The sequence below is a fragment of the Chiloscyllium plagiosum genome, chromosome 5, assembly GCF_004010195.1.
Source record: "Chiloscyllium plagiosum isolate BGI_BamShark_2017 chromosome 5, ASM401019v2, whole genome shotgun sequence".
NCBI lineage: Eukaryota > Metazoa > Chordata > Chondrichthyes > Orectolobiformes > Hemiscylliidae > Chiloscyllium > Chiloscyllium plagiosum.
The window spans coordinates 74,608,086-74,620,498 of record NC_057714.1 but is presented as its reverse complement, the minus strand read 5'-3'; the positions used below and the strand labels follow the sequence as shown (position 1 = coordinate 74,620,498).

Genomic DNA, 12,413 nt, shown 5'->3' with positions numbered 1-12,413 from the left:
CTCAGTCACAGAGAATTTTCTTTTGAGGAAGTTGCTAAAAAGGTCGATAATGCCAGAGCAATAGACATTGTTTACTTGGATTTTAGTAAAGCCTTTGACAAGGTTCTGCATGGTTGACTAATTAGTAAAGTTGGTCACATGGGACTCAGGGTGAGCTTGCCAATTGGATACATAATTGGCTTAATAGCAGGAGACAGAGAGTGTTGGGGGAAGGTTTTTTTTGGATTGGTGGCCTGTCATCAGCAGTATGCCACTGGGATTGGTCTGTGTCCACACTTGTTTGTCATTTATATAAAAGATTTGGATGAGAATATAGAAGGCATGGTTAGTAGGTTTGCAGCTGACATCAAAATTAGTCGCATAGTAGACAGTGAAGAAGGTTTTCTTAGATTTCCAAGGGATCTTGATCAAATGGGTCAATGGGCTGAAAAATGGCAGGTGCAGTTCAATCTGGATAAATGTGAGGTATTCCATTTTGGTACAGCAAACAGAGGTGGGACTTATACAATTAATGGTAGAGCCTTGGGTAGTGTTATAATGAACAGGAGAAAGTAAGGATTGCAGATTGCTGGAGATCAAAGTCAAGTAATGAGGTGCTGGAAAAGCACAGCAGGTCAGGCAGCATTCGAGGAGCTGCCTGATCTGCTGTGCTTTTCCAGAGCCACGTTTTTTGTCCTTGGGTAGTGTTGTAGAGCAGAGGGACCTAGGGATTCAAGTACATAATTCATTAAAGTTTCTCTCACATATAGACAGGGTGATTAAAAAGGCATTTAGCATGCCTGCCTTAATTGCTCAGTCCTTTGAGTATCGGAGTTGGGAAGTCATCGGTGAGACCGCTTCTGGAGTACTGTGTCCTGTTCTGGTTGTCCAGTTATAGAAAGGATATTATTAAGCTGGAGGGGACTTAGAAGAAATGTACCAGGATGTTGCTGGGTATGTAAGGTTTGAGTTATAAAGAAAGGCTAGATAGGCTGGGACTTTTGTCACTAGAGGTTGGGAGGTGGAGAGGTGACCTTATAGATGGTTATAAAATTATGAGGGGTATAGATAAGGTTAATAGTATTTGTCTTTTCCCCAGGATGGGGGAATTCAAGACTTGGGTGCACATTTTTTAGGTTGACGGGAGAGAGATTTAAAAAAGGCATGAGGAACAAATTGTTTACACAGAGGGTACTTCGCTCACGGAATGAACTTCCTGTGGAAATGGGTACAATTACAATCTTTAAAAGATATTTGGATAGAGACTTGAATAAGAAAGATGTGGCCTGTTCGCTTAGTTTAGGATTATGTTCAGCATGGACAGGCTGGACTGAAGGGTCAATTTCCATTTTGTATGACTCTATGATTCTATGACCTTGTGTATCCTTTATGTTATTCAGGTGTATGGTGGTCCAGACATTACCTCTGTACGGTTAGCCCAACTGTGTAGAACTCGCCCACCAAACAACCCACTAGTAGTCTCCAGCACTGGAAACTATATCACTGTTCGATTTAAGACAAATTCAAATGGCAATGCAAAAGGTTTCAATGCCACCTGGCAACAGAAAGCAGGAGGTGAGTCAGAATACGAGGCCTGTTTTAAGACCATTTGTAAATTTGGAACTGCTTATGTAATACTTATTACTTCTGTTTGTTTGCAATAACTCATAAACTGTTTAAACTCTGACTGTGCCTCCTGAAATGTCCTCATTGATCATGCATAAAGTTCTGTGTATGCACATTTGGTGAAATTTCCTGTCAGTTAAAAAAAGCATGGTAAAGCCCTAATTAGCAAAACAAAAATGAATAAGTCAGACAGAATGATATCACTGGCAGTATTGGCAGGGGTACTGCACATGGGCATTTTGCATATGTATACTGAGTATGTTTTTAGCATGTATGTGAACATTGTCTTGTATTACAAATATGAGGTTGGTGTGATTATGACTTTGTTTAAGACCAATGGTATTAAATTAAATCTTGGCCAGACTTGATCAAAACATGAGGCAGTTACAGGAAAATGTTGTAAAGAAAGGAGACTCAGCTCCAACTGACAAATTTGAGGATTTTGTCTTACTCTGGAGAGAGGCAGATAAGAATGACATTTGAGTTTTTATTTGATTAATTATTCTGGCCCTGATATTCCAATGGCCAGATGGTCATTACTGATGGGAGTTGAACATGGGGACCCTGAGGAATTCCTACTATAGAACACTGTGAAGGAATTGATCAGAAAATCAAATTTTCCTATCAGTTACTTCTCTAGATCTGGAACCCTCTGAAAGTCTCCATCCAGGTTAGATATTTCCAAGGGTTTTGATAAAGTTAAGTAAGTAGTTACTCAGAAAAAGCTAGACTATTAAATATATAATCTAGTTTCTAAGTATCGATTCAACTAACTCTGCACATACCTCATACACTCCAGCCTCTTTATACTCCCCAGATCCTGACCCAACCCGATCTGACACCATCCCTCCCACCAGCCTCACACCAAATCTGATCCAATCCCTCTCTCCTGCCTGCTGGATTCAATCTGACAATGTCTCTCCACCACCAGGCCTGACACCCTCGGGTCCAACACCCTTGACCCTGCTTTCCTGCTGGACCCAATTTCTTTCACCTACCCCATCCTACATTAAACACTACGTCACCTACATTGCCACCTTATACCCACTTCCCACTTGCCATCCTATCTAATGGTGGGCGGCACGGTGGCACAGTGGTTAGCACTGCTGCCTCACAGCGCCAGAGACCCGGGTTCAATTCCCGCCTCAGGCGACTGACTGTGTGGAGTTTGCACGTTCTCCCCGTGTCTGCGTGGGTTTCGTCCAGGTGCTCCGGTTTCCTCCCACAGTCCAAAGATATGCAGGTCAGGTGAATTGGCCATGCTAAATTGCCTGTAGTGTTAGGTAAGGGGTAAATATAGGGGTATGGGTGTGTTGCGCTTCGGCGGGTCGGTGTGGACTTGTTGGGCCGAAGGGCCTGTTTCCACACTGTAAGTAATCTAATCTAATCTAATGGTACCCTACCTCATAAACAACTGGTACCCTGCTTACCTTGCATCCTATTCCCTACTCATCTGGCACCCCCACATTCCCAGCACCCCACCACTTCCTCAGTGGACATCCTATCCACCTGGCACCCTATTTATTTGGCATCCTTCACTACTACCCGTCTACATCCTAACATCACACTGGCCTTATGCATTTATGGTGTCAAAATAGCTGTCACAATCGTTAAATTTAAGAATACAGTGGCTGACCTCTGTGAAATGAATGTGTGGTTTGCCTTCTCCTGACTGTTCTGCAAAAGGAAAGAACTGCTAGAATGGAAATACAACTCCACATTTCTGAGCATGACCTCAGTGGAATTTCCTCTCAGAAATGCTAAGCTCCCTTCTTTCATAAAAATAAATCTGAGTGAGATTGCCACTTTTTTGGATCTTCCATCTCAATTCAATAATAACTTGCCTTTATTTTGCATTGTTAACATCATAAAAAAGCCTAACATGCTTCATAGGAGTTTAATCAGGTAAGAGATGGCATGACACATAAGACTGCAGTTGCTGTTATCCAAAGTAGACAAGCAGGAAGCTGGAAGAACACAGCATGTCAGGCAACATCAGAAGGTGGAGAAGTCAATGTTTCAGGTATACCAGCCTCTTGCTTGTCTACAAGAGTTGGCATGAGCCACGTAAAATATTGGAACACATGTCCAAAACCTCAATCAAAAAGCTAGATTTTAGTTTCTGAGCATGATACTATGTTGAAATATATATATATTCCTAAGTGCTATTAGCAAACACAAGAATGCCAATGAACAATCACCCTATATCTGGTCTTGTTAAGTGAGAGGAAAGGCTGGCAGCTGTAGGGAATGCTGGATGACTAAAGAAATTGAGGGTTTGGTTAAGAAAAAGAAGGAAACATATGTCAGGTATAGACAGAACACATCGAGTGAATCCTGAGAAGAGTATAAATGCAGTAGGAATTTACAGGAGAGGGAAATCAGGAGGGCAAAAAAGGGACATGAGACAGCTTTGGCAAATAGAGTTAAGGAGAATTAAAAAGACTTTTAAAAATATATTAAGGACAAAAGGGTAACTAGGAAGATAATAGGGCCCCTCGAAGATCAAATAAGCAAAAGTGAGGACTACAGATGCTGGAGATCAGAGTCTAGATTAGAATGGTGCTGGAAAAGCATAGCAGGTCAGGCAGCATCGAGGAGCAGGAAAATCGATGTTTCAGCTTTTGACCAAAACGTCGATTTTCCTGCTCCTCAGATGCTGCCTGACCTGCTGTGCTTTTCCAGCACCACCCTAATCTAGACACCCCTCAAAGATCAGCAAGGCGGCCTTTGTGTGAAGCTGCAAGAGATGGGGGAGATAGTAAACAAGTATTTTGCATAAGTGTTCAGTGTGGAAAAGGATATGGAAGATATGGAATGTGGAGAAATAGATAGTGACATCTTGAAAAATGTCCATATTACAGAGGAGGAAGTGCTGGATGTCTTGAAATCCCCAGAACATGGGAAGCTAGGGAAGTGATTGTTGGGCCCCTTGCTGATATTTGTATTATCAATCGTCACAGGTGAGGTGCTAGAAGACTGGAGACTGACTAACGTGGTGCCACTATTTAAGCAAGGTGGTAAGGCGAAGCCAGGGAAACCAGTAAAGATCAGTGAGCCTGCCATCGGTGAAGGGCAAATTGTTGGACGGACTCCTGAGGGATAGGATGTACATGTATTTGGAAAGGCAAGGACTGATTAGGGATAGTCAACATGGCTTTGTGTGTGGGAAATCATGTCTCAAAAACTTGATTGAGTTTTTTGAAGAAGTAACAAAGAGGATTGATGAGTGCAGAGCAGTGGACATGATCTATACGGACTTCAGGAAGGCTTTCAACAAGGTTCCCCATGGGAGACTGGTTAGAAGGTTAGATCTCTCGGAATACAGGGAGAACTAGCCAATTTGATACAGAGTTAGGTCAAAGGTAGAAGCCAGAGTATAGTGGTGGAGAGTTGTTTTTTTAGACTGGAGGCCTGTGACCAATGGAGTGCCACAAGGATCGGTGATGGGTCGACTACTTTTCATCATTTATATAAATGATTTTGATGTGAGCATAAGAGGTATAGCTAGTAAGTTTGCAGATGACACCAAAATTGGAGGTGTAGTGGACAGCGAAGAAGGCTACCTCGGATTACAACGGGATCTTGATCAGATGAGCCAATGGGCTGAGGAATGGCAGACGGAGTTTAATTTAGATAAATGCGAGGTGCTGCATTTTGGGAAAGCAAATCTTAGCAGGACTTATACACTTAATGGTGATGTCTAGGTAGTGTTGTTGAACAAAGAGACCTTGGAGTACAGGTTCATAGCTCTTTGAAAGTGGAGTCGCAGGTAGATAGGATTGTGAAGAAGGTGTTTGGTATGCTTTCCTTTATTGGTCAGAGTATTGAGTACAGGAGTTGCAAGGTCATGTTGCAGCTGTTCGGGACATTGGTTAGGCTACTTTTGGGATATTGCATGCAATTCTGGTTTCCTTCCTATTAAAAAGATGTTGTGAAACTTGAAAGGATTTAGAAAAGATTTACAAGGATGTTGCCAGGATTGAAGGGTTTGAGCTATAGGGAGAGGTTGAATAGGCTGGGGCTTTTTTCCCTGGAGCATCGGAGGCTGAGGGGTGATCTCATTGAGGTTTATAAAATCATGAAGGGCATGGGTAGGATAAGTAGACAAAGTCTTTTCCCTGGAGTGGGGGAATTCAGAACTAGAGGGCATAGGTTTAGGGTGAGAGGGGAAAGATATAAAAGAGACCTAAGGGGCAACCTTTTCACGCAGAGGGTGGTACATGTATGGAATGAGCTGCCAGAGGAAGTGATGGAGGCTAGTACAATTGCAACATTTAAAATGCATCTGGATGGGTATATGAATAGGATGGGTTTGGAGGGATATTGGCCGGGTGGTGGCAGGTGGGACTAGATTTGGGTTGGCATATCTGGTCGGCATGGATGGGTTGGACCAAAGAGTCTGTTTCTCTGCTGTACATCTCATGACTCTGTGACTGTAAGTGACATTCAAATCTGGAGTTATCTACTCATCTTCAGCTCAGTGGCTACTTCATTATTAAAACATAGCCACCTCAGACACTGTTACTGGCTGTGACAGAGGTAGGATAAGTGCTCCCTGTATATCTTTGTTGGATAAAATCTTCTATTGAGAGCGAGGCCTCATCCTCCTCACTATTTACAGAGCTTCATTTTGCTGCTGTCTGCAACATGGTGCGTTGCAGCTAAAAAATGTCTCCCATAATCGCTGCCTTCAAAGAACATGGGCAAGTTTGAAGGGTTTTCAAATTCCTCTGTCCCCTTCTCAAAGCCAAACACCATTCCCTTTTGAATCCAAACTTTTGTATACTACTCCAATAATGTAGGATACTGCTTCTTCACTCACCCTCAGCACAAATGAAAGACAAAAGCATCGCACTTGGAAGTCCAACGGTGCGATTGGACTGAAACCCTGAGTGAATGTTTACAATAAATATTTCAAGGTTCTGTGATGTCCAAAATGGCAGGTGTGTGCTAAATCAGCTATTGTTGACATTGCAAATGCCCACTCTGCAAACTTTGTTAAAATCACACACGCTGTGTGGCCAAGCCAGAAGTAACATTAGCTTTAGTTCACTCATGGGATGTAGGCATTATTGGCTGGCCAGCCCTTTTTTTAAGGCTGCCCCTAAGTGCTTACTAGCCATTTCAGAGGGTAATTGATAGTGGGTCTGGAGTCACATGTAGACCAGACCAAGTGACCTCAGTAGATTTCCTTCCCAGAATCAGATGGGTTTTCTCATAATCAGTCTGCTCACTCAGTAGATTTTTTTAAAAATTCAATTCAAATTCCACCATCTCCCCGAGCAGGATTTGATTCCAGGTTCCCAGAACATGAGCCTGAGTTTCTGGATTAATCAGTCTAGTGATAATACCAGTAGGCCATTTACTCCCCTGTATTGGGGACTTGGCTGCCATCTTACAACCCCCTGTCTTCTGTATCTCCAGTACCAGCAGTACTATAAAGCTAAATTTTACAGCCTGCATGCCTTGATAAGGAATCTTCAATCTGATTCATTGAGAAGACCCCTTGTTCACAGAGCTCCCTATTGTGGGCACTGTATTGTTTTGACTTCCTTGTTGCTGTAAATCACAAAGACTATAATAGCACATGGACTAGTGTAATGAATGCTTGCACAAAAAAAACACAGGGTATTTTACAAATATTAGTATTTAATCAAGATATTTTTACCCCACTGTTTGATTTGGGATTGTAGGTGAGGGGTTCAATGTTGACCTATCTGAGTAACCATCCCTCTCCAAGTTACTTGCTGCAATGTGAGGAATTGCTTTAAAAGTTCTTTTTTTAAGTTAGACATTTCCTCTTTCACTTTCAGGTTGTGGTGGGATTTTTACGGCACCTAACGGTGAGTTCCACTCACCAAACTATCCCAGTCCTTATGGCAGTAACATTGACTGTTCCTGGATCATCACTGTGGATTACCACCACCACGTCCTACTTGACTTTGTTGACTTTGATCTTGAACAACATCAATCATGTGATTCTGACTATGTAGCTGTAAGTCAGTAAAATAAATGATTAAATCATAGTTTTTTTAGAAGTAAGTTCAGTAGTTGCTTGAAAATAGAGTTTTATAAAAGGATTTGGTAAGTGGGACTTTAAAAGTTTGAGTAATTAATAATTCAATACAATGTTATGTATGTTATATTTGTTTGTATCTATGTAAATATTTCAATTTAGAACGGTCTCTCAGTTTGCCTTTGCGGGTAACCAATTCTAGGCCATCCTGATTTACCCCCAAAAGAATGTGCCTCAATATTTTACACAGTTCCTCATGTTGATGCTGAATTAGACATCACTTCCCACATTTTTAAAAAGTACTCTATATCTTCCCTTTTTGCAAGAAACTTGACACTTTTCAAATGATTTGGTTGGCCTCAACCAGATTTCATGAGAGTAGTGTGTGAAGTAGGAAAGTAATTTTTTCTGTCCCTCTTTTATCAGCAAATATAATTAATGGAGGCAGTCATCTTTATATTCAAGAGGTTATAAAGGTCTAAACAACACATAGGTTTAATTTAAGATGGTTGTGCTTAATATGGAGATAGACATCGATGCTAGAAAACTTAATATTCAATATTCCTCTGACAAACAAGTTTTCATTACTGATCGTAACGCTTCCTCTAGAAACTCAGCCTCAGTGTTGGACTTAATTTTATTTTATTTTCACATGGAATTGTTTCCCATTCCTACTTGCCCTTGAGCTGGTTGGTGCTCTTGGGCATTCACAGGGCAGTTCAAAGTCAACCACGTTGCTGTGTGTTGGGAGTCACATGTGGTTCAGACCAAATAATGATTGCAGTTTTCCTTCCCCGAAGGGCATTGGTGAATCGCATCACTTTGTGTGACAATTGACAATGGTTACCATTAGATTAAATTTTCAAAATTCCAAATCTTATTGAATTTAAGTTTCACTGTAGTATAATTTGAACCTATTCCCCAGAGCAATAGTTTGACGCTCTGGATTTTTAGTCTGGTGACTATTGGCACCACCTCCCATATATAGCTCTAACTTCAGAAAAGCATTCACAACTGAAGCAAAATAACCTTTCTAATTCTTCACATCTCTAATTTCATAGTTTCTCCGATGAGATTGACAGCATAATATTAAATATTATAATATTGATTTCTGCATATTTTTGAAATTGGGTTGAGAATACATTAACTCATTTTATGCAATTGAAGTAGATTGCTTAGAGGCTTCCTCTTTTGTGTTCTTGGTGCATTAATAGCCAGAAATCTCATAGGATTAGGAGTGAAATTATAAGGCATTTGCCAGCCAAGTTAAACTTTCTCCTATTGTTTCTTCAAACAGCTTGCTATGTTCTCCTATACAGAAGTTTCGGAAAAGATATCAATTCCCAAAATTGTCATTCATCAAAATAGGCTCATAAAAAAATCCCGCAATTAGAAGCAACTGTTCATGTTGATCGCCAGAACACAGTAACTGTTCCAGACAGGAATTTGACCACATAACACAACAATTAGCTTGTAGCTGATGAAACTAGTGCCCAATATCCCCATCTTATATTTCTCAGCACATTGTATAATATCTTGAAATAGTATCTGGAAAGCACTAATCACAGCTGCTTTATTTTGCATTCTCAATTTGGTACAATGGGCTAATATTCAATTTTCTTAATAGGGTCTTACAAATTTTGTTTAAAACAAAGCTTTTCCGGAACATTTTTGAAAGGAAATACCTGTGCTGTTAAACTGCACATTAAAAATAGGGATTAACTGCAGACCCACTGAAACATAGTAATTTCCAATAAAACTTGAATTTTATGCAAGTTCTCTTCTCTCAGCCTGCATTATAGCAGTTCCATTATTGCACATGTAAGTGTAAAATACACACAATTCTTCACTTTGTTAAAGTATAACGGCAGAGTTAATGATTTAACTTTAGTTATTCTAAAGTATCAGCAGTTCAGCATTCACAGAAATAGAATGTGTTCTGAATTTGAAATCAAGAAGGAGGTTAATTAAGTAGTCTGCTTGATTTTTAAAAATTGCCAATGGTTAGCACTGCTGCCTCACTGCGCCAGGGACCCGGGTTTGATCCCAGCTTCGGGTAACTGTCTGTGTGGGTTTCCTCCCACAATCCAAAAATGTGCAGGTTAGGTGGATTGGCTATGCTACATTTTCCATGGTGTATAGGTTAGGTGCATTAGTCAGAGGTAAATGTAGATCAGTAGGGGAATGAGTCTGGGTGGGTTACTCTTTGAAGGGTCGGTATGGACTTGTTAGGCCGAAAAGCCTGTTTCCACATGGTAGGGTTTCTATGAATCATGTCACTGGCACAGTTCCAGAGTATCTGAATGATTCATACAAAGAATGAAGGAGAACTGGGTAGATAAGTTTAAATATACGTACACCAGATGCATACAGTTTCCTGTGTGTAAATGAAAGGAAATGTGGGTTGCTGAGAATGACCATTGCACTAATTAAGTTTGGAGGTTTCAGAATTGGAAACATATGTTCATTTTGCTTTGGAACCCCTCCTGCTGCAATTCCAAAATTAGAGTTTGAACAAGCTCTGCTTAACACATTAAAACATGTTTGTGCTACTTAATATTTATCTTGATATATGCTTTCCTTGTATACACAACATTTCGCAAGTGACATATCCATTGTCATTGGCTTTCTTGAAATAATGCATATTATCTAGTCATTAAGATTGGTGCGCTTAGAAAATTTTGTGCTGCTAGAAATTTAAGAGAATCTGAAAATACATTGATGGTAATAATTAACTGACAGTTTTCCATCACATCTATATAAATAATAATTTTGAGCATTTAAACAATTAGAAGAAGGTGATGCATAGTGATAATGCAATGGGAACAGTAATCCAAATTACCCCGGCTAGAGTTTTAAGGGCTCTTATGGTACACTGGTAGCATAGCCACTTCAGGGCTAGAAGACCTGGATTCAAGTCCCACCTACTCCAGATGTATGTTACATCATGTCTGAACAGATTGATTGATTGATTTAAAAATAATTTTTAAATGATTGGATATTTTTAAATGATTGGAGCCAGTAATGACTGTATCTGAACAAATCTAATTAATTGGTTATAAGTTTAACAAGCTTTCTTCAGTTTGATAAGCAGAACCAAATCTTATATATGTTGTCTTCCCTTTTTGCCCTTATCAACTTTAAACAAAATATTTTACCAAGGTTTCCATTTCTGTATTTTGTGAACCTATTGTCTATGGTAACTACACTATGTTTGTGGGAGACTTTTTGCATGACTGTAATATACATTTAATGGCGAAGATCATCAAATCTTAAAATGGTTACAGCACAGAAGTAGGCAATTCTGAGTTTGAGCTGACTGTCTACAACAACAGGAGAAAGTGAGGTATGCAGATGCTGGAGATCAGAGATGGAAATGTGTTGCTGGAAAAGCGCAGCAGGTCAGGCAGCATCTAGGGAACAGGAGAATCGACGTTTCGGGATTCCTGAAGAAGGGCTAATGCCCGAAACGTCGATTCTCCTGTTCCCTAGATGCTGCCTGACCTGCTGCGCTTTTCCAGCAACACATTTCCATCTCTGTCTACAACAACAGCTTATCCCACTCTCCTACTCTTTCCCTGTTCCCCTGCGATGGTTTTCATGTCAGTTATTTCACCAGTTTTCTTTTAAAAGACATGACCTCTCTGTTTGCATCCTGCTATTAAATCCATTTTCTTGTTATTCATTCAATTCCATGACTCATGATTAATGTAGTCACTGCCATCACTGGTGGGACAGTGAAGCTTTATAAGCAGTTAGTCTAGATTTGATTCCCAGCCTTTGGAATTCTTCATTTAGAGAGTGCAATGAAAGTCTGCATTCCTCTGGGCAGGAGGTCTGTATTTAAGTCCTACCTACCATGTCTATGCAGGTTTTTTTAAAAATCTGCCTTCACATATTCTAAGGCAGAGTTTTCTGTTTCCAAACTACTCGCTATGTAAAAAATATCTTCTTTTGGTTCTTTTGACAATTATGTCGAATCAACGTCCTTTGTTCTTAATCCTTCAACCAGCAGGACCAATTTCTTTCTTCCTATACTGTCTAGACTAATCATTATTTTGAACATTTCCATCAAATTACTACTTAACTTTCCTAAAGAGGACAGCCCCAGCTTATCCAATTGTTCCAAGCACCAGGTGCACGGATCTTTAAAATCTCACAAACAGGTGCAGTACATACCCAACAAAGCTAATGGGATGCTGGCCTTTATGTCTAAAAGACTGGAGTATAAGGATACAAACATTATGCTATAGTTATACAAAACTCTGGTTAGACCCCATTTGGAATTTTGTGAGCAGATCTGGACACCACATCTTAGGAAGGATGTATTGGTCTTGGAGGGAATCCAACATAGGTTCACAAGAATGATATATTATGAGGAGAGATTATATAAAATTAGGCTTGTTTTGATAAGATTTAGAAGGTTAAGGGTTGATCTGAGCAAAATCTTCAAGATATTAACAGGAAAAGACGGGGTGGATGAAGATAAACTATTTCCACTGGCTGGGCTTTTAAGAACCAGGGGCATAGCCTGAGAATTTGGAACAGAGCCCTCACAGGAGAGATTTTCAGAAGTACTTCTACACACAAAGGATGGTAGTTGTTTGGAACAAATGGAAGTGGATGCAGGATCAGTTATTAATTTTAAATCTGTGAGATACATTTTCATTAAATAAAGATAGTAAAGGCTATGCCAAGGCACATATATGGAGTTAGGCCATAGATTATTCATAATCTTGGTGAATGGTGGAACAGACTCAAGGGGCTGAATGGCCTACTCCTGTTTCTA

General features: G+C 40.1%; 1 protein-coding gene across 1 annotated transcript in view; it reads left to right on the top strand.

Moving 5' to 3' along the window:
- The window catches only part of cubn (cubilin (intrinsic factor-cobalamin receptor)), a 292,612-nt gene that overhangs the window by 127,560 nt on the left and 152,639 nt on the right, over positions 1-12,413 (top strand). Inside the window, exons 26-27 of the mRNA XM_043690378.1 lie at positions 1,380-1,554; positions 7,422-7,603. Coding sequence (XP_043546313.1) covers positions 1,380-1,554; positions 7,422-7,603 — 357 coding nt within the window. The remainder of the gene's footprint in view (positions 1-1,379; positions 1,555-7,421; positions 7,604-12,413) is intronic.